The sequence below is a fragment of the Gopherus flavomarginatus genome, chromosome 24, assembly GCF_025201925.1.
Source record: "Gopherus flavomarginatus isolate rGopFla2 chromosome 24, rGopFla2.mat.asm, whole genome shotgun sequence".
Taxonomy (NCBI): domain Eukaryota; kingdom Metazoa; phylum Chordata; order Testudines; family Testudinidae; genus Gopherus; species Gopherus flavomarginatus.
The window spans coordinates 3,529,138-3,548,202 of NC_066640.1; the positions used below are offsets into that span (position 1 = coordinate 3,529,138).

At 48.6% G+C, this 19,065-nt stretch overlaps 1 protein-coding gene across 4 annotated transcripts in view; it reads left to right on the forward strand.

The window, feature by feature from the left end:
* The window catches only part of PIP5K1C (phosphatidylinositol-4-phosphate 5-kinase type 1 gamma), an 86,609-nt gene that overhangs the window by 42,023 nt on the left and 25,521 nt on the right, over positions 1-19,065 (forward strand). For 3 of the 4 annotated variants that reach the window (XM_050933723.1, XM_050933722.1, XM_050933725.1), the window contains 5 exons: positions 3,107-3,138; positions 9,779-9,871; positions 10,226-10,356; positions 15,995-16,112; positions 18,534-18,686. In XM_050933723.1, coding sequence (XP_050789680.1) covers positions 3,107-3,138; positions 9,779-9,871; positions 10,226-10,356; positions 15,995-16,112; positions 18,534-18,686 — 527 coding nt within the window. Of the gene's footprint in view, positions 1-706; positions 900-3,106; positions 3,139-9,778; positions 9,872-10,225; positions 10,357-15,994; positions 16,113-18,533; positions 18,687-19,065 lie in introns of those variants that run through there. The other variant, XM_050933724.1, reaches the window with a different exon arrangement.

Consider the following 19,065-nt stretch of genomic DNA (forward strand, 5'->3'; position numbering starts at 1 on the left):
CTGCTGCCGGAGTGGGGTTCTGTCCGCCAGCCCCCTGCCAGCCAGGGTCCTGGCCACTGGTCCCGGGGGCTCCTCTGCCGGCCTGGGGTCCTGGCTGCTGGCCTGGATGAACGGAACCCCGGGCCGGCAGTGGGCTGAGCGGGGCCGGTGGCAGGGACGCCAACTGGCAGGGGCCGGCGGATGGAACCCCAGACTGGCAGCAGGCTGAGCAGCTCAACCCGCTGCCAGTCTGGGGTTCCATCCGCCGGCCCCCACTGTGGGTCTGGGGTTCCATCCACCGGCCCCTGCCAGCCCAGGTCCTGGCCGCCGGCCCCACTCAGCCTGCTGCCAGTCTGGGGTTCCGTCCGCCGGCCCCTGTAACTGTAAAATGTATTACTGGCATGGAAAACCTTAAAGTGAATAAATGAAAACTTGACACACCACTTCTGAAAGGTTGCCGACCCCTGATATAAGCGGTTCTGTTTGCCTTGAGCAATCTGCCTATGACCGGTTCAGCTCCAACTGTGCTAGCAACATGGGGAGCCCCGGGGGTGGTCAGCCTACCATCAGCATTCAAAGCACCAAGGTGCCTAGACCTGTTCTGTGGAAGCCACTGTTGGCCTGTTGATGCCAGATCTCCTCATATTGCTAACACGTGGATCTTGGGCCGTGGATGCAGTGGTAAAACTTTTTGGCTTGTTCTTCAACAGGAATATTTAAAAACAAATGAGATCATCTTCTAGCGCAGAGTTGGGAAAATACAGGCTAGATGTGGCCCGTGGGACCATCCTGCCGCCTCAGCTTGCCATGCTGCCAGTGCTCTGGGCGGTGGCACTGCGATCTTCTGCTGGACAGTGCTGCAGTGTGGCTGGCTCCGACCAGGTGGCACGGTTGTCAGTCCTGTTGCTCTGAGTAGCATGGTAAGGGGGTGGGGAGAGGGGGGTTGGATAAGGGGCAGGAGGCCCCTGGGGGGCAGTCAGGGGATAGGGAGCAGTTGGATGGGGCAGAGGTTGTGAGGGGGGAGCAGTCGGGGGATGAGGAACGGGGGGTTGGGTAGGCATGGGAGTCCCAGGGGGTCTGGCAGGGGTGTGGATAGGGGGTGGAGCAGTCAGGGGACAGGGAGCGGGGGGGCAGATAGAGGGTGGGATCCCAGAAGGGAGTGGTCATGGGTAGGGGTTCCCAGTAGCAGGTGGTCAGGGGACAAGTAGCTGAGGGGGGAGGTGTTGGATAGGGGGCGTGTTCTGAGCTGGCCAGGCTGTTTGGGGAGGCACAGCCTTCCCTGCCTGGCCCTCCATACAGTTTCGGAACCCCCATCTGGCCCTCAGGCTAAAAAGTTTGCCCACCTCTGTTCTAGCATCTGTTCAGAAAGGGCCCAGCCCCTGGTGGGCAGCAGGAAGGACTTTTCTTTCTGTTGTTAGATCTGTTTCCTGAAATGTAAGGGAAGGGTGCCCTTGTCATAGGACCCTGTAAATGCATTGTTGTGGCATCAGCACCATATTAGGATGTTCCTGTTAACCTCTGTTCTTGTTGATACTAATTTTGAACCAGATCTTGTCGTACTGCCACTTGGTTGAATCTCTCTGGGCTCTTCAAGAAGGGTAGGCATGGCACATCCCAACTTACTGAGAGCATCCCCTCTTTTTGGGTCAAGCTGTTTTAGTTCCATAATGTCTGACCAAATGGGAAAGGCTGATCAACAGCGCTGGCTCCCTTGGCCTGCTCTGCTCTTGGACAGAAATATCCTCTTGCTCCTCCTGCCTTGCTGAAACAGCTACTCCCTTAGACTGTAGGAAATCTGCATTTAGGCCATAAGCAGGAGCTGCATCAGTTACACATCTGCCTGGCGGTTCAAGGGCAGGTTAAGTCGGGGGTGTGTGTGTGTCTGAAGCCTTTGTTCTGTGCAGAATGAATTTCAGTGTACTGCTTTGCAACATGAAATCCTTCTTTTAGAAGGATTAAGGATTGTTCAATAATCTGCTGATCCTATCGTTCCTGGAAGCATGTACAAGGCCTATGTGTGTCTCAAACCAGGTAACTGGAAGCAGGTAACGCTAGTTAGGCAGCCTCACAGCGAAATCGTTATTTCTTCTTTTTAAAAAGTGCTTTTCCCTGCCATTTAGCACATTGGCTCTTCCAGCAGAACTCTCCATTTAAGGAGAGGATTGCTTGCGTAACTTGCAAGCCCTTAGGGCAGCTCTGCGGGGGTGTGGTGTATTGCCGAAAGGGCTCCTTTTTGAGCCACTCCTGATGCTTGAAGTCATCCAGGGTCAGCTTCATGAAAGCCATAATTCTCCAGAATTAGGGCCGGTTGAGCTGTTGATACCGTGCACGTAACTGCTTAGGTTTGTTTTTTTCTCTTTCGTGGTTTTGTGTGTGCGCGTGCGCACGCTTTGAATGAAAATTCAGAAGTGCTGCATTATCCCATTGTAATGGCCCCTTGTTCTGTTAGCGTGCTCTGGTCAGACAGCAAAGGGGGCTGTTCTCATTTAGAAACATGCGTGGCTCAGTCTGCAAAGTTTGACTGTAGCTAAGGTGGGAAAAGGACAGGCTTGTGTTAAGGTGCTAGTGGGACGTGCTCAGACTTTGCCTTTCTGTGTGACTTTAGGCAAGTCATTTAATCTGGGCCTCAGTTCCTTGTCTGTAAAATGGGAATAAGACTTTTTTCCTCGCCAGGGTGCTGTGAAAGCTAATGCATTAATGGGCTTGGGGTTCTTTAAATAAATCTGGGGCTCAATTCATACCAGTCTTTCCTCTTGTTGAGTGACTAGAAGAGAGCACTCCTCTTTGGGCTTTAATTAAATAATTCTTGAGTGTAGCACAGTCCCATTACTGCAGGAGCAGCAAGAAGTAGGGGAAAATTATGTCAACTCTGTAACATTTTTAGAGTAAAAACACCACCAACAGCCAAGAAAGAAGACATAAGCACCCTATGACCTTCTAAAAGCCAAGTTGTCCAGGCTTGTTGTTTAACTTGGAACCCCTGCACTTGCAGAGATGAAAGCTGGGCAAAAAATTACTGCCTTTTTTTTTTCTGGCCATTTGCTTGACTCATCAGCTGTTGGGATAAATGCACCTGCAAAGAGCCTGTGACCATCCTCCTACTGACCTCCTGTTCTTCTCTCCTCAGGTCTGGCACTGAAGAAGATGGCCCTCACTGAGGTGAGTTGCATACCGCTGTTTAAAACCTTCTGCAGAGAGGGGGAGAGAACAGAGATAGAGCTTTTATGGCACACAGTTGAAATGGAGGAGTGTGCAAGGTGGAAGATTCATGGTTTTTTAAGTAAATCTTGGTGGTGATGCAGGTGCCAGGTTGGCAGCCTGGGAGAATGAGGTCCTCTAGCTTCCTACAGCATGACTGGAAGCAGGGCAAGGCATTGGGGGACGGAGTGTTTTTGACCTATAGTGATCACATCTGGAGAGGGTATTTTTCATGATCCATTCAGCCCTTCTGTCTGCTGACTGGCAGTGGATAGGGCAAATTATGGTGATGGATTTTGTGATGTTGATACGACTATTTGGAACTGGACTGAGACCCACCAATTAATCTATGTAATATTCAGGGATTCTCACTCTGAAGGCTAGAATGTCCTTTCATGTATTTATACCTGCACCTGTATTTTTCACTTCATGCATCTGATGAAGTGGGTTCACAAGGACTCCTCGGTTTTTTTGAGTCAGTATGGAGCACTGGAAATTGTTACAAGCATGGCTGAGAATTCTTCTTATTTAGAGCAGTGGTCCCCAACCTTTTCGTCTGGCGGGCGCCAGACGAAGGACCGTGGCAGTGGTGGAGCACCTACCAAAATGCCACTGAATTTCTGCGGCATTTCGGCAGCGACACCTCTTGATGACGTCACTTGTCGGCAGCAAGCGGCATCATCGAGAGGCTTTGCCACCGAAATGCTGCAGAAATTCGGGGGCATTTCGGTGGATGCTCCACCACCGGCCAGGACGCGGGCGCCATGGCGCCCGCAGGCACCGCATTGGGGGCCCCTGATTTAGAGTATCAGCAGATTGAATCATCACTGGGATTTGTTACTGATCAGTTCAAGTTCTCAGCTATTTTGGCTCTACAAATTACACTTGTGTGAGAGCATGGGCTTTTAGCTACAGTAAGCCACTTTTAGCCACATGCATCTGTGCCAAGTCAAGGATCCTAGACCTTTGTAATAACAGCAGAATCTCAACCCATCACCACCCTTACTCTACAGATAATTTTCATGCAACAATTTCATTGGTTGTATGTGGGGAAAGTGCACAGATGGATTTCTGTGCCCAACCGCCACAGTTCAGCAGGTTCAATCACTGGGATTCACAGACTGTTAGTGTCCAATTTTTAACTTCTTGGACATTTTTTGGCTTTTTTACAATATGACTTTGATAGCACAGGCTTTCAGCCTGTGTGTGTGTGTGTGTGTGTGTGTGTGTGAGAGAGAGAGATCTGAGGTGGGCCATCTCACCAGTACTCCATTGCTCTCCACTGGGCTCTGAGTTGGGACTCGAGATCAAAATTCGATTCCTGCCTCTGCCACAACCTTTCTGTATGACCTTGGACAAGTCACTTAATCTATTTCATAGAATATCAGAGTTGGAAGGGACCTCAGGAGGTCATCTAGTCCAACCCTCTGCTCAAAATAGGACTACTCCCCAGACAGACTTTTACCCCACCTCCCTAAATTCCTCACAGATTGAACTCACAACCCTGGGTTTAGCAGGCCAGCACTCAAACCACCGAGCTATCCCTCTGCACATAGGACCTCATCCTATCCCTATGTGCAGTGGAAATGAAATGTCCCTACCTCTCAGGGGTTTTGAGAAGATAGTCTTAAGGATTTTGTTACTACAGTGATGAAAGCCATGTAAGCACTTTGCTACCAATGCAGGCCAAAACTAAATCCCTGGCCGTCTGTTCAAAGCTTCACCAGTCCTGAGCAACTCGAGCTCCTGGGGGGGAGGATAGCTCAGTGGTTTGAGCATTGGCCTGCTAAACCCAGGGTTGTGAGTTCAAACCTTGAGGGGGCCATTTGGGGATTGATTCTGCCTGGATCTCTTGAGGTCCCTTCCAACTCTAATAATCTATGAAATGTATCTGTTGAAACTGGCCCCCATCTAAGTATTTAACGCTCAGGTAGAAAAGCAAGTTACCTCTCCAAGCAAAGCACATTTTCTATCTTTATTAGAGTAGAAAACCCAGTAAATTGTGCTTCACTAAACAGCACGCAAGTCGAAATCGAAAATGGGGAAAGCTGCTGATAAAATTCGGAGCTGACACTAAACTTGTGTGTACATGTATTGAGAGCCTGATTTTCAGACCTCATCCTCCAGATAGTCAATGGGAGCTGCAGGTGCTCATCTGAAAATCAGACCTTGAAATATTTAATCAGTTTGCTACTTCAGTTACCAGATTTCTAGTCAATGCTACCCATTGTAGCTCCCAGTCCCACCCTCTCTCTGCTGCTGTGCTCACACAGTTCAGTTTTTGGCACTGGTTGTAGAATCTGGATAAGCTCTTGGCTCTGGCTAGTGTTTCCCTGAGAATGAAGCTCTGATAAGAGCAAAAACTTTGTAAAGTATGTTCATGGCTTTAACAGCTTGTGATACATATAAGCTATGCAAAGAGAGCATCTCTTTTGCCGTCCTCCCCTTCTTCTCCCCCCCCCGCCCCCCCCCCCCCGCCATTCAGTGGCACTACTTACCTACCAGTTGTCTCTGTACCTTTCGACAATCCCACTGCTCTTGGTACAAGAGGCTGCTCCGCAGCTCTGAGAGCTGCTACTGAGTGTGTGCGCTGTATCAGCTCTTTGAAATCTCACCTTAAAATCCATCTCACTCTTGTTTATGCTTTAATTTTTCTCCCTTTGCTAACTGTTTTGTAATATTGTGCAGATTTAGTGGTTGTAGAATAAAACAAATATGATAAAAGCTGCTGTAAATGTCTTGGGTGAGAGGGGCTATTTGTGTGTGTATCTCTCCCAGTGCGCCATTGATTGATTTCTAGGTGCATTTGAAAAGTCCTGAATGTGTGTCAGTGTGGTCAGGGGGGTAGAGCACTGGACAGACTCAGCAGACCTGGGTTCTCGATTCCTGATGCCACCACTAGCCTGCTGGAAGACCTTGGGCAAATCCCTTCCCCTCCCTGTGCTTCAGTTTCCCATCTGTAAAATGGGGATGATGATGTTGACCTCTTTTGTAAAATGCTTTGAGATCTGATGAAGAGCACTATATAAAAACTAGATGTTACTAAGCACAATAGAAGAGCTGATTATTAATTACATAGGGGATGGATCTCAGGCATCACCTCTCTCTCACTCATTAGCTACGATAGATTATAGTTTGCTAAGTCGCTCTTGATTTCTGGAGTTAAACACCACAGTTGGCAGCAGGGAGGATCCCATGTGCTGGCCCCTGGGGCAGTGTTTAGCCAGTTTGTGTTTGGTCCAGCTGTGTCAGATTTGAGTAATACGGATTGGTGTGGGGATCATTGGGTGTGGGCACTGAGATACCACGATGGACCCTCATTTAAATGTCTAACAATAATTATAATTTTATGTAAAGCGATGGCTCTGGGAGTACGATAGCCCCAAATCAACACCTAGTGGGAAATTTAACTTCTGGACAGGCTAACTCCTTCTTTCGTTGCACAAATATCCAGCCCTCTCTGGGAGAGAAAATGCTCTGTTATGGTTAGAACAAGGGCCTGGGGGTCGAGCCCCTGCCCTCTGTCCTCAACTCTTACTTGCTGTGTGACTTTGGTCAGTATGTAAAATAGGGTTAATTACCCACAGCATGGAGTGGGATTGCAATAGTTTAATTCATATTTGTAGTGAGTTTTGAGGTCATTGGGTGGAAGATTAACGACGTGTGGAGTAATGGTAGTCAGAATGGCTGGAATCTGCTGTAGGCATGTCCAAGACAAATAGATCTTTATAGAAAGAAGTAAAGGCATCCAGTTGCCTGTCCAGAAGGCTCTCTAGTAGCTTGGGTAATTGGAAGGAAATATTGCAATATTTGCTGCAGTCTGAATAGAATCACTCTTCCTTTATTGTAAACATCGGTGTTGATAAATCGTCAAGTGCTGCAGCATAGACCAATACCCCTGATGTGGTGTTCCTGCATGAGAGACTGCCTGGGGTCATTGCATATTGTGCCTAGATGAGTCATGTCTAAAGACCTGGCTGTTGGTGGTTAATGGTTTCACAGAAGCAGAATGCTCTAGCACGATTTCTCCCCCTAAATGTACGGGGTGAGTCCACTGAATGTTGGTGGCTGCCTGTGATGCTTCTCAGTCATGGTGTGTAGTGGGCAGCTGCAAAGTCATTAAAGCAGCACTTCAAGGCAGCGCTGTTTATAGGTGGATGGGACTGCAAAGCAACACTGCCTTGAATTTTACAGTGTGCAGTTGGCTTGATGTGTACAGCTCTGCTGCTGATTCTTGAAGGAGCAGATGGAGAAAAGCCTGGGTAGAAAGAGACGGGACAGAAGAGCGGAGGGGACAGCCATCGTTTTAGTGTTGGCACTCAGACCGCACTTTACACACGTTGGCAGAAACTGCAACAATTACACCAATTCACCTGGCTTGGTGAATCAATTGTAAACAGCAGCTTGCTTCAGTGAAGTATCTCCCCATGAGCACAACGCTGGTGATTCATTATCCACTCTGCTTGCTGGCTTCCAGATGGAGTATAAGGGGTTGGCGTTGAGCTCTGAAGCCCAAGTGGCCTGGTACTTATCTGAGTGGGATGTTTAAAGACTGATCAGTCTGGCTAGTACACCTCCACGCCGATATAATGTGACCCGATATAACACAAATTTGAATATAATGCAGTAAAGCAGCGCTCCGGGGGGGGGGGGGGGGGAGGCTGCGCACTCCAGCAGATCAAAGCAAGTTCGATATAACGCAGTTTCACCTATAACACGGTAAGATTTTTTTTGCTCCCAAGGACAGCGTTATATCGAGGTAGAGGTGTATTTGATTCACATCCCCATGGTGCCTGAGCACCCCACAAACGTGAATGCAGTTATTCTCCCGTTACCCTGTGAGGTGGGGAAGTGTGATGCAGTAGGGAGCGGGGCGGACTGACCTGGGAATGTTATCTGGTTTTACTGGGGCTGTCTGCATGGGGGAGGGGAGAGCAGGGGATGACTTTAAGTGAGGGATGGTACCTGAGCCAGGAAGGGGGTGGGGGGAGTCAACACCTTTGCCCAGGAAGCTGGACAAAGGAAGAGAGCCGGTTGGAGAGGTTTTTTAGTTTCAGTTTTGGGCTGGCTGGGAAGAGGCAGGGAACCCCAAGTGTGAGGTTGTGGTAAACAGATAGTTAAGGGTTAATGTCTCTTTTACCTGTAAAGGGTTACAAGCAGTGAACCTGGACCACCTGACCAGAGGACCAATCAGAAAACAAGATACTTTCAAATCTCGGGGGAGGGAAGTCTTTGTTTTGTGGTGTTTGTCTGTTGTTCTCTCTGGGTTCTGACAGTAAGCAGACGTACCTACAGGCTCTCTAATTTTCTGTTCAAATAGTAAGTACAAGTACAAAGGCGGTTTAGTCTTTTTGATTGTTTTCTTTATTTGCAAATGTGTAGTTTGCTGGAAGGATTTTAATTTGTATTTGTGCTGGAGGGAAGGCTTCTCTCTAGTGTCTATAAGTTGAAAGACCCTGTAACCTGTACCATCTTAATTACAGAGACAACTTTTCCTTTTTTTCTTTCTTTTATTAAAAACTTTTTTCTTTTTTAAGACCTGATTGATTTTTTCCCCTTGTTGAGGCTCAAGGGAATTGAGTCTATACTCACCAGGGAATTGGTGGGAGACAGGGAGAGAAAAGAGGAGGGGGGAAGGTACATTTCCCTTTGTTTTAAGATTCAAGGAGTTTGAATCACAGTGATCTTCCAGGGTAACCCAGGGAGGGAAAGCCTGGGAGAGGCAACGGTTGGGGAAAGGGGTTTACCTTCCTTGTGTAAGATCCAGGGGGTCTGGGTCCTGGGGTCCCCTGGGAAGGTTTTGGGGGGACCAGAGTGTACCAGGCACTGCAAGTCCTGGTTGGTGGCAGCACTACAAGATCTAAGCTGGTAATTAAGCTTAGAGGGATTCATGCTGGTACCCCATCTTTTGGACGCTAAGGTTCAGAGTGGGGGTTATACCATGACAGAGGTCTAAGCTCCTTGCCCCCCAGAGGGACCTGGCTGAGGGGTCCTGGTTGTACCTACAAGCCCTGCTTGGGACTGTTCCTGTTGTCTAACAAACCTTCTGTGTTACTGGCTGCTGAGAGTCGCGGTGAATCGCAGGAAGTGGGGGTTGCAGGGCCCTGACTCCCCCACACTCCGTGACAGGAAGTGTCACCAGTTTTACAAATGGGGGACCGAGGCACTGACATCAATTGTTTTGCGGGAGTTTGCTGGCCTTCATTATACAGGAGGTCAGAGGATCAGGATGGTCCTTTCTGGCTTTTACACAAGGAGTCTGATGGAGCTGGAAAACAAACCTAGAACTGAGTCCCAATCCAATGTCTTAACCCAAGACCATCCCTCCTCCCAGTATGTCAAGATCCACAGTCCTGTGTGTGAGAAACAGACCTGCTGGCTATCAACTCTCCTCTCATTCTGAGGGGTGTATGATTTAGTGTTTAAAGCTCGCTGGGGCCAAATACATCTGTATGCACTCTGCAGATCTTTACACAGGAATAAATGCAGACCATTGCATTCCTTGTAGCCTCAGCACCTCAGTCCTTACTGTGCCTCTTCTCTTCCTTCTGCTAGCATAGCTTTTCTTCACCACTTTGACCTGAAAACTTCTTTTTCCCAGGTCCCATCATTACCAGGACAGCCTGGAGTTGGCCAAGGAAAGAAGATAGGTCATCGAGGAGTTGATGCTTCCGGCGAAACTACCTACAAAAAGGTTTCATCTCTTGCTTGATTTCTGGAGGGTGGTGGCCACACATACAAGTGGGAGGTTGAGAATAGAATAGACTAGAATCAAGAAACAAATGGGAAATACAGGTGTGCAATTGGCCAACCAATGTGATTAGATTTCCCTGCAGTGTATTGTGCTGACCTTACATGCTACGAGCATTCTACAATGATCGTTCTATAGAAAGCTGAGGCAGTCTAGAGTGTTGGTCTCTTACAAAGCAGCTAATATCTGACACCTCCCACATCAGCATGATCATAGAGCAGCAGGGTTACCTCTATGTGGGGGCTGTTGCTGTAACTTACAATGAAGGTGCACTGACTGCTCTCTTCCTTCGGCTAGACCACTTCGACCACTCTGAAGGGGGCCATCCAGCTGGGCATTGGTTACACGGTGGGGAACCTGAGCTCCAAGCCAGAGAGAGATGTCCTGATGCAGGATTTTTATGTGGTGGAGAGCATTTTCTTCCCCAGGTAAGTGCACAAGTGAAACAAAATGCAGGGGATGGCTGTTTCCTTTCATCATGCTGATTTAAAGAGGCTTCACTCTAAGCAGAAAGGTGGGCCCAAAGAATTTCAAGTGTGCACCTATTTCTTACCAGCACATTACTGGAAGCATTAGAAATCATGGTGCTGCAGCTCAAGAGATGGGGTTAGATTTACTATGGGCTGTGATATATCTGCTTACTGGGCTTGTTAGCCTTGAAGCTTTCATTGCCTTTAAAATTGTTGTCCTTTTTAACCTACATAAGTGGAATTTTCACCTCCAGATGTTACGTTATCTTTGTACTGAGGAAACCCTCTGAGGGTATGGCTACACTTGGAGATGTGCAGTGCTGGGAGTTACAGCTGTCTTCGTACAGCTGTGTAGGGACAGCACTGCACTGTGGCCACACTGACAGCTACCAGCGCTGCAGTGTGGCCACATTTGCAGCATTTGCTGTGCTGTTGGGAGTGGTGCATTGTGGGCAGCTATCCCACAGAGCACCTCGTCCCATTTTGGCGCCGGGGGTTGTGGGAAGGGACGGAAGGGTGCAGGTCATTCCGCTTCCTGTCCCAATGCCCCATGGTGCATCGCTTCACATCCCAGCAGTTTGGTGCTATTGTGAGTCTGCAGCGCGATTTCTGTGGGAAATGGAGCCTGAGCTGCTGAGGACTTTGCTGATGAATGTCACCAGCACATCACGTTTGGCAGTTGAGCTATTCCTTCAGCTCCAAAGTGACAGCGAGGAGTCCGACGATGATATCGATTCGTCTGATGCGTGTGACAATAAATTGCTTGTGGCAGTAACGGACATGCTCAGCACTGTGGAAATGCCGTTTTTGGGCTCGGGAAACAAGCACTGAGTGGTGGGATCACATCGTCCTGCAAGTCTGGGATGACGAGCAGTGGCTGCAGAACTTTCGGATGAGAAAAGCCACTTTCATGGGACTGTGTGCTGAGCTCGCCCCCACCCTGCAGTGCAAGGACACGAGATTGAGAGCTGCCCTGTCAGTGGAGAAGCGGTTGGCTATTGCAGTCTGGAAGCTGGCAATCCAGACAGCTACCAATCGGTCGCGAACCAGTTTGGAGTAGAAAAGTCGACCGTTGGAATCATGTTGATGCAAGTTTGCAGGGCCATTAATTGCATCCTGCTAAGAAGAACCGTGACTCTGGGGAACGTGCAGGACATTGCGGATGGCTTTGCACAAATGGGTTTCCCTAACTGTGGAGGGGCGATAGATGGGACGCATATTCCTATTCTGGCACCACCCCACCTGGCATCCAAGTACATTAATCGGAAGGCGTATTTCTCTATGGTTCTCCAGGCGCTTGTGGATCACTGTGGGCGTTTCATTGACATTTACACAGGCTGGCCCGGAAAGGTGCATGATGCACGCATCTTTCGGAACAGTGGCCTGTTCAGGAAGCTGCAGGCCGGGACTTTTTTCCCAGAGCGGAAGATCACAGTAGGGGATGTCGAAATGCCCATTGTGATCCTTGGAGACCCCGCTTACCCGTTAATGCCTTGGCTCATGAAACCATATACAGGGAAGCTTGACAGGAGCAAGGACCGGTTCAACTACAGGCTGAGCCGGTGCAGAATGACTATGGAGTGTGCTTTCAGCCGTTTAAAGGGTCGCTGGAGATGTCTTTATGGGAAGCTAGACTTGGGGGAAAGCAGCATCCCTGCGGTTATATCCGCATGCTGTACCCTCCATAATATTTGTGAAGGGAAGGGTGAAACATTCAGTGAGGAATGGACCTCCGAGGTTCAACGCCTGGATGCTGAATTTGCACAGCCAGAGAGCAGGGCTACTAGAGAGGCCCAGCACAGGGCTACAAGGATTAGGGATGCCTTAAGGGAACAATTTGAGCTGAAAGCCAACAGTAATGTTTGGTGCCTTGCACGGGAGTGAAGTGCAGTGGTTACAATGATTTGCAGTGCCTGTTTTTTCCTTGGGGTACAGTATCTTTCACTTTCTGCAATAATAAAAACTGTTTTAAAAGCCAAGAAATCATTTATTGAAAAGACAGTAAGTAAAAGGACAGGGGGGTAGGGTGCTGAACTGTACAGTCAGAGGTTTGAATATGTCCTGCCTGGAGTGCTGCGCTTCAGGATGAAAATGCTGCATGGTGATGGGGTTTGAGTGCAGTGGGTAAGGGTCTCATAGACTCATAGGTCAGAAGGGACCAATCTGATCATCTAGTCTGACCTCCTGCACAAGGCAGGCCACAGAACCCCACCCATCCAATTTTATACAACTCCTATCCCAGGACCGAGTTATTGAAATCCTCAAAAATGGTTTGAAGACCTCAAGCTGCAGAGACACCACCAGCAAGCGACCCGTGCCCCACGCTGCAGGGGAAGGCGAAAAACCTCCAGGGCACCTGCCAATCCGCCCTGGAGGAAAATTCCTTCCCGACCCCAAATATGGTGATCAGCTAAACCCTGAGCATGTGGGCAAGAGTCACCAGCCAGCACCCAAGAAGGAGTTCTCCGCAGCAACTCAGTACCCATCGCATGCAACATCTCCCCGCAGACCACTGAGCAGACCTGTCTGGTGGTAATTCAAGATCAATTGCCCAAATTAACGATCCTATCATAACATCCCCTCCATATACTTATCAAGCTTTGTCTTAAAGCCAGGAAAGTCTTTTGCCCCTACTACTTCCCTCGGAAGGCTATTCCAGAACCTCACTCCCCTAATGGTCAGAAACCTTCGTCTAATTTCAAGTCTAAACTTCCTAATATCCAGTTTATACCCATTCGTCCTCGTGGCTACATTAGTACTAAGCTTAAATAATTCCTCTCCCTCCCTAACGTTAACCCCCTTGATATATTTATATAGTGCGAGCATATCCCCCCTCAGCCTTCTTTTGGCCAGGCTAAACAAGCCAAGCTCTTTGAGTCTCCTTTCATAAGGCAGTTTTTCCATTCCTCGGATCATCCTCGTAGCCCGTCTCTGAACCTGTTCCAGTTTGAATTCATCCTTCTTGAACATGGGACACCAGAACTGCACACAGTATTCCAGATGGGGTCTCACCAACGCCGTATACAACGGTACTAACACCTCCTTATCCTTGCAGGAAATACCCCGCCTGATGCATCCCAAAATCGCATTTGCTTTTTTAACAGCCGTATCACATTGGCGACTCATAGTCATCCTGCTATCAACCAGTACCCCAAGGTCCTTCTCTTCCTCCGTCGCTTCCAACTGATGCGCCCCCAACGTATATCCAAAATTCTTATTATTAATTCGTAGTTCTCAGGGCTGATAGGTGAACGTACAGGTGTTGGGGGCAGCTGGTGGTGGTAAGAACCTCGATGCTGGAGAAGGGGGTTTTGAGCTGACATTGGGGCACAAGAGAGAGAGCTTTGGGATGGGGGGTGGGCAGCACGGTAGTGCTCTGCCTGCATGGCTGAGTGACTGCATACACTCCGTTTGGCGCGCCAGGAGGCTTATCAGCTACTTTGTGCTTTTCTTCGTAGCCAATTCCTTTCTCCTGCTCTCTGTTTCCCTCCACTGCTGAATTTTTTTCTCTCCAGTCCTGCAGCCTCTTACTCTCTCTGGCAGATTGATTCATAACTGCTTTCACCAAATCCTCTTTGCTTTTTCTTGGTTTCCTCCTCAGGTTCTGTAGCTTTTCAGCAGTCTGTGATAGGGATGGTGGATTACTGGTACTATTCAAGGACACTTAGAAATAAAACAGAAATAGAAACATTTATTACAGAGGCTGCATTGTTTATAATCACAGTTAAGGAGTTTTTAGTCTCATTTGTAGCATCCTTTACACATAGCAAACATAGCACAGAGAGGCCACAGCAGCGAAGACATGGTGAGTAATGGGGAATGAGTGATTAATGAAGCCATCTCGCTGCCATGGCTCACCTGGGAAGGGCAACTGCTTGAGGGGTTTCTGTGCATTGGGGAAATCAGAGAGCTGCCGGGGGGGACCTGCACGGAACACTATCCCTACCTTTTCCACAGGATTTTATCCTGCCACAAATCTCGCTGCTGCGGGTTACCTGGGAAGAGCGGGAGGGTCTTCTCCAGCAATGCGGATTCCGCCCTGGCCCCTGTGCAGCTTGCCTGTGTGCAGCAATGATCCCCCCACCCCTCGCGGCACAGTGGCGTGGACGTGTTAGCCTGACTGGGACAAGGTCCACAGTGGCTCTCCCTATAAACTTGCGCAAGTGCATTGCCCACGCTCTGGCTGAAACTTTTGAAGAGATTACAGAGGCCGATTACCGAGACATGATAGACCACATCAATGGGCTATTCCATATCTAGGCATGCATGCATGCAGCCATAACGCCTCTCCCAAAACATTTCCATCCTGAAAATAAAAGCTGCTTACCGGGAACCCGCTCCTCTGCTGCTTGTTCACCAACAAGTTCCAGCTGCTGCGACGGGCTAGCTTCCTCCTGGCTTGAGAAGAGCTCCTGGCTGCATGCCTCCTGGGACTCCGGGGTGTCTCCCACCACCCCAGTAGCCTCACTCTCGGCTTCCTCTACACCCTCCCCCTCTTCTCCCTGCTCTGAACTCTCCATCGTGGTCCTCGGATTGGCAGTGGGGTCACCCCCAAGTATCGCATCCAGCTCCTTGTAAAAACGGCAGGTCGTGGGGGCAGCACCTGAGCGGTGGTTTCCCTCACGGGCTTTGCAATAGGCACTGCGCAGCTCCTTTACTTTAGCCCTGTACTGCGCGGCATCCCGGTCATGGCCTCTTTCCAGCATGACCCTTGATATCTGCCCATAGATATCATAATTCCTACGGCTGGAGCACCGCTGTGACTGCACAGCTTCCTCACCCCAAACACTGATGAGGTCCAGCAGCTTGCCAGTGCTCCATGCTGGGGCTCGTTTGGCGCGTGGAGGCATGGTCACTGATTGATTGATTACACTCCACACCTGGCTGAGCAAACAGGAAGGGGATTTTTAAAATTCCCCAGGGCATTTAAAGGGCGGGTCACCTGAGCCCAGGGCAGTGGAATGCGAAACGATGAACAGAATGGCTGAAAAGGTATTCTGAGATACGTCCTAATACCCTGGAGGCCAATAACAGCGCTTTTGCTGGCCACACTTGTTGAGCAGCGCTGCATCACCAGCACTGGAATCATTACACCCCAAGCAGACCAGGTGTATAGCCAGTGCTGCAGCCAGGGAGTTGCAGCGCTGGCTGTGCCTTGTAAGTGTGGACACAGAGTAAGTTGCAGTGCTGTAAACCCACCACCAGCGCTGCAACTCTCCAGGGTAGCCAAGCCCGGAGCCAACAATATTCATTGGACCACTTCAGCTATTGCATGGCTGAGCTGTTAACGTGCGGGGCTTACAGAAACTAGATCATGTATGTAAATACGTCTAGCCTTGCAAACTTCTGTTCTCTTTTCCCAAAGAGTGAGTGTTTCATTGCCAGGTGGTTAAAATGTTAAGATCTTTTTGCTAATGTCCTGATGAGGTCAGGCAAGATCTTCGTGCTTAGGCTGGTGGCTTCTTGGGATGCCTTTTTTACAAAGCTCAATTTGCCTTTTTTTGGTATCTATTAACTGGCTGGGTGTCAATGTGCAAGTACGCGAGGCGTTAATGTGAAATAACGTGCCTGCTCTTTTTGTGTCCTTTCCATGCAGTGAAGGAAGTAACCTCACTCCAGCTCACCACTACCCTGACTTCAGGTTCAAAACCTATGCACCCGTGGCTTTTCGGTACTTCCGGGAGCTTTTTGGAATTCGTCCAGATGATTATTTGGTATGTGTGGAGTTCTTTATTTCTCTGAGGTTAGTACTAGGTATGAATGGGCTTGGATATAACTGCTTTACTTGAAGCCTCCGCAGAAGTGAAGATAGGGGAATGCCATACCACAGACTGAGATGTGACCAGTCAGCTGCATGGGGTTTCCTTGGGTTTTTATTAAATTCAGTCTCCAGCTAATAGCTGGGGGAAACTGAGGCGTGGAGTCAAGTGATTGGGTCAATATCACAGGGGCAATTGAAGTCAGATTTGAGGAGAGAACATAGAGGAGAAAGCCAAACATCCCCCAGCTAATATTTGGCAGCTGGAGACTGAGATAAGGACTGGGATTAGAGACAATCTCTGATCCTGTACATCAAGCAGATCCCAGATGTGAAGAAGTCTGTGGTGGTGCTTCTCTTCTTGTACAATCTGGGAGAAAGACCAGCTGGAAGAGTGGGTCCGAGAGGCTCCTGGTCTTCTGGGGTTTCTGCTTCAGTTTGCTGAGTCCACTCCCAGTGAATGAGGTCTATTGGGGCACCCTCTGTTAAAGGAAGAATGGAATAATCTACTGTCATGGAGTCTTTAAAGCACATTTGGTTACAATGATATGGTGGGGTTCCATGTCTGTTACTCACTGATAATGCAACAAATGTACTCTGTCTACAAGAAAAAAAGATGAGTATTCTAAACTCCCTCGGGACCTCAGGGAAGATGTTTTCTGCCTCATGCATCATCCCCAGTAATAAAGATTTAACAATCTGAGAGTAGTTAACACTTGGTAATGTGAAAATCAGAATAGACTCCAACTTGCTCTCCTAGAGCTGAAATGGCTTGTGAGGGCTAACCAGTATTCTCCCGTCAGGTCACTGACTGGATTTGGAATAGACTAAGGCCATGTCTACACTATGGGTGCTGGAGTGACCAGCTACGGCACTGCTGTACTGTGGCTGCTTCCTACTGTGACAAAGGGGTTTTCCCATCGCTGTTGTTAATTCACCTCTCCGAGAGGTGGTAGCTAGTTGTGCCCACACTACGGGATGGGGCTCAACTACAGTGTCATCTGTTGTGAACTTTTCCTACCCTGAGCAATGTCAGTTTAAAATTTAAGCATAGGTCAAGCCTCCGTTAAAGTTGGCTCCTGTGTGTAAGTGGTTGCACCTCATCTTGCTGGTAGCAAGGCGAAGTTGGTTGGAGGCAGGAGCAGATCTTCTTAAGAAGTTGCCATTTTTATGTAACCACTTTGCCCATATCTGCAGCTAGTCAGAAATGAGGACTGAAAACATACCAGCAAAAATGAGCGGGTATGATGGGGCTGCTTGACAACAAGAGAAATCCCCATCTGTGCCATCTGGGATAATGCTTGCTGATTTGATGATAGTGGTTACAAACTTGAGGGAGGGAGAGAGTCTGCCTGAATTCCAAAGGTCACAGATCTGATTTGCAGCCACTGCTTCCCCATTTTCTGGCCCACCACAGCAGTGAATGCCTTTTAATTACGCATGAGATAATTAAGTTGGTAAAGTCTTGGATCATTAATCCATGCAGTGCTGAAAGCTGTTTTCAGCATGTAATGATAGCATTTAGTGTATCGCTCTGATTATGTCCCCTCTGTATTGTCTGCTTTACCCTGCCTTACCTTCTTCAAATATCAGCTCCTACATAATGTTGCCCTAACCCCTTTTGTCTGACATATGCAAATGTTTTTGGGCTATTGTATCCACACAACACCACCTCCTCCCTTCTGCTCCTCATGCATATTCTGCTCTGAGAACTTGCTGTTCAGATTTCTAGTCCCTGCTCTCTTCTCCAGGATTGGGTTCTGAATACAGGGAAGCGTAATTACCACATGCCTACTGATACATGAGTTTTCTGGGGGGCGGAGGGGCTCCCACCTCTCTTAGCAGCTGCACTGAGGGTGTGAGGGACGCCTCTGCAAACCATGTATCTTTAATGTTTGAGCACATGGGAGACCTTTAATCTTGGGAACAGGCAGTGCATTTTGTTCCTCTCTGGCACGGCAGCTCACAGAATGCTGAACAAGCTGGCTTGTCTCTTTTTAAATCTGATCTTTCTGTCTGCGCACACACTAACACACTGAGGGAAAGAAACCTATATGTGGTGGTGTTACAGGGCCCAAAACATTAAAAAGATTTGATGTCCTTATGTAGCCTGGGTGTTACTGAGGACAGGCAGGTTAGCTTGAATCTGTGAGCAGTTGGGGCACTCTGGACTGTAATGTCTGCAGCTTTTTGTAACCCACTGAGAGACCTCACTCCAATTTAAAGTTCACAGTTTCCATACTGCTTAATATCCCAGACTTCTTGATCTAGAGTCGATGGGGTGGTGCCTTAGGAATGCCTTGCAGGTGTATTATTCTGTTCATAGCTTATCATTTGGTATATGAATGGCATCTTATTTTTTTTCTTTCCTTCCTAGTATTCGTTATGTAACGAGCCTCTGATCGAACTGTCGAACCCTGGTGCCAGCGGCTCCCTCTTCTATGTCACCAGTGATGACGAGTTCATTATAAAAACTGTGATGCACAAGGAAGCGGAATTCTTACAGAAACTTCTTCCTGGCTACTACATGGTGCGTATCAGGCCTTTGGTTTGTGGGAGGAATGCACAGCTTGCCTGTCTGCAGCACCACAAAGGGTGGTGTTTGGTAACGCCCGCCTGCCGAGCACACATGACAGAATGAACAGCCTATTGTGAAGTCTGACATGGAAACAAAATTCAACTCACTTGAAACCTGGAGGCAGCTGAGCCATGTCCTGACAAGTATTTGCACCCTCCTCCTGCTTTATTGCAGTTGTATCCCAGGATAGCAGATTATCAAGCCTTAACTGTTGGAGTCCTTAAGGAATGAAACTTTTTCCTATCAGATGCTCCTAGGTTTGTGAAGGCAGCTGTGTGGCAGAGTGGGTGTGTTATTGCCCTGCTTTTGTGCAGCTCCCAAGCATGTTTGT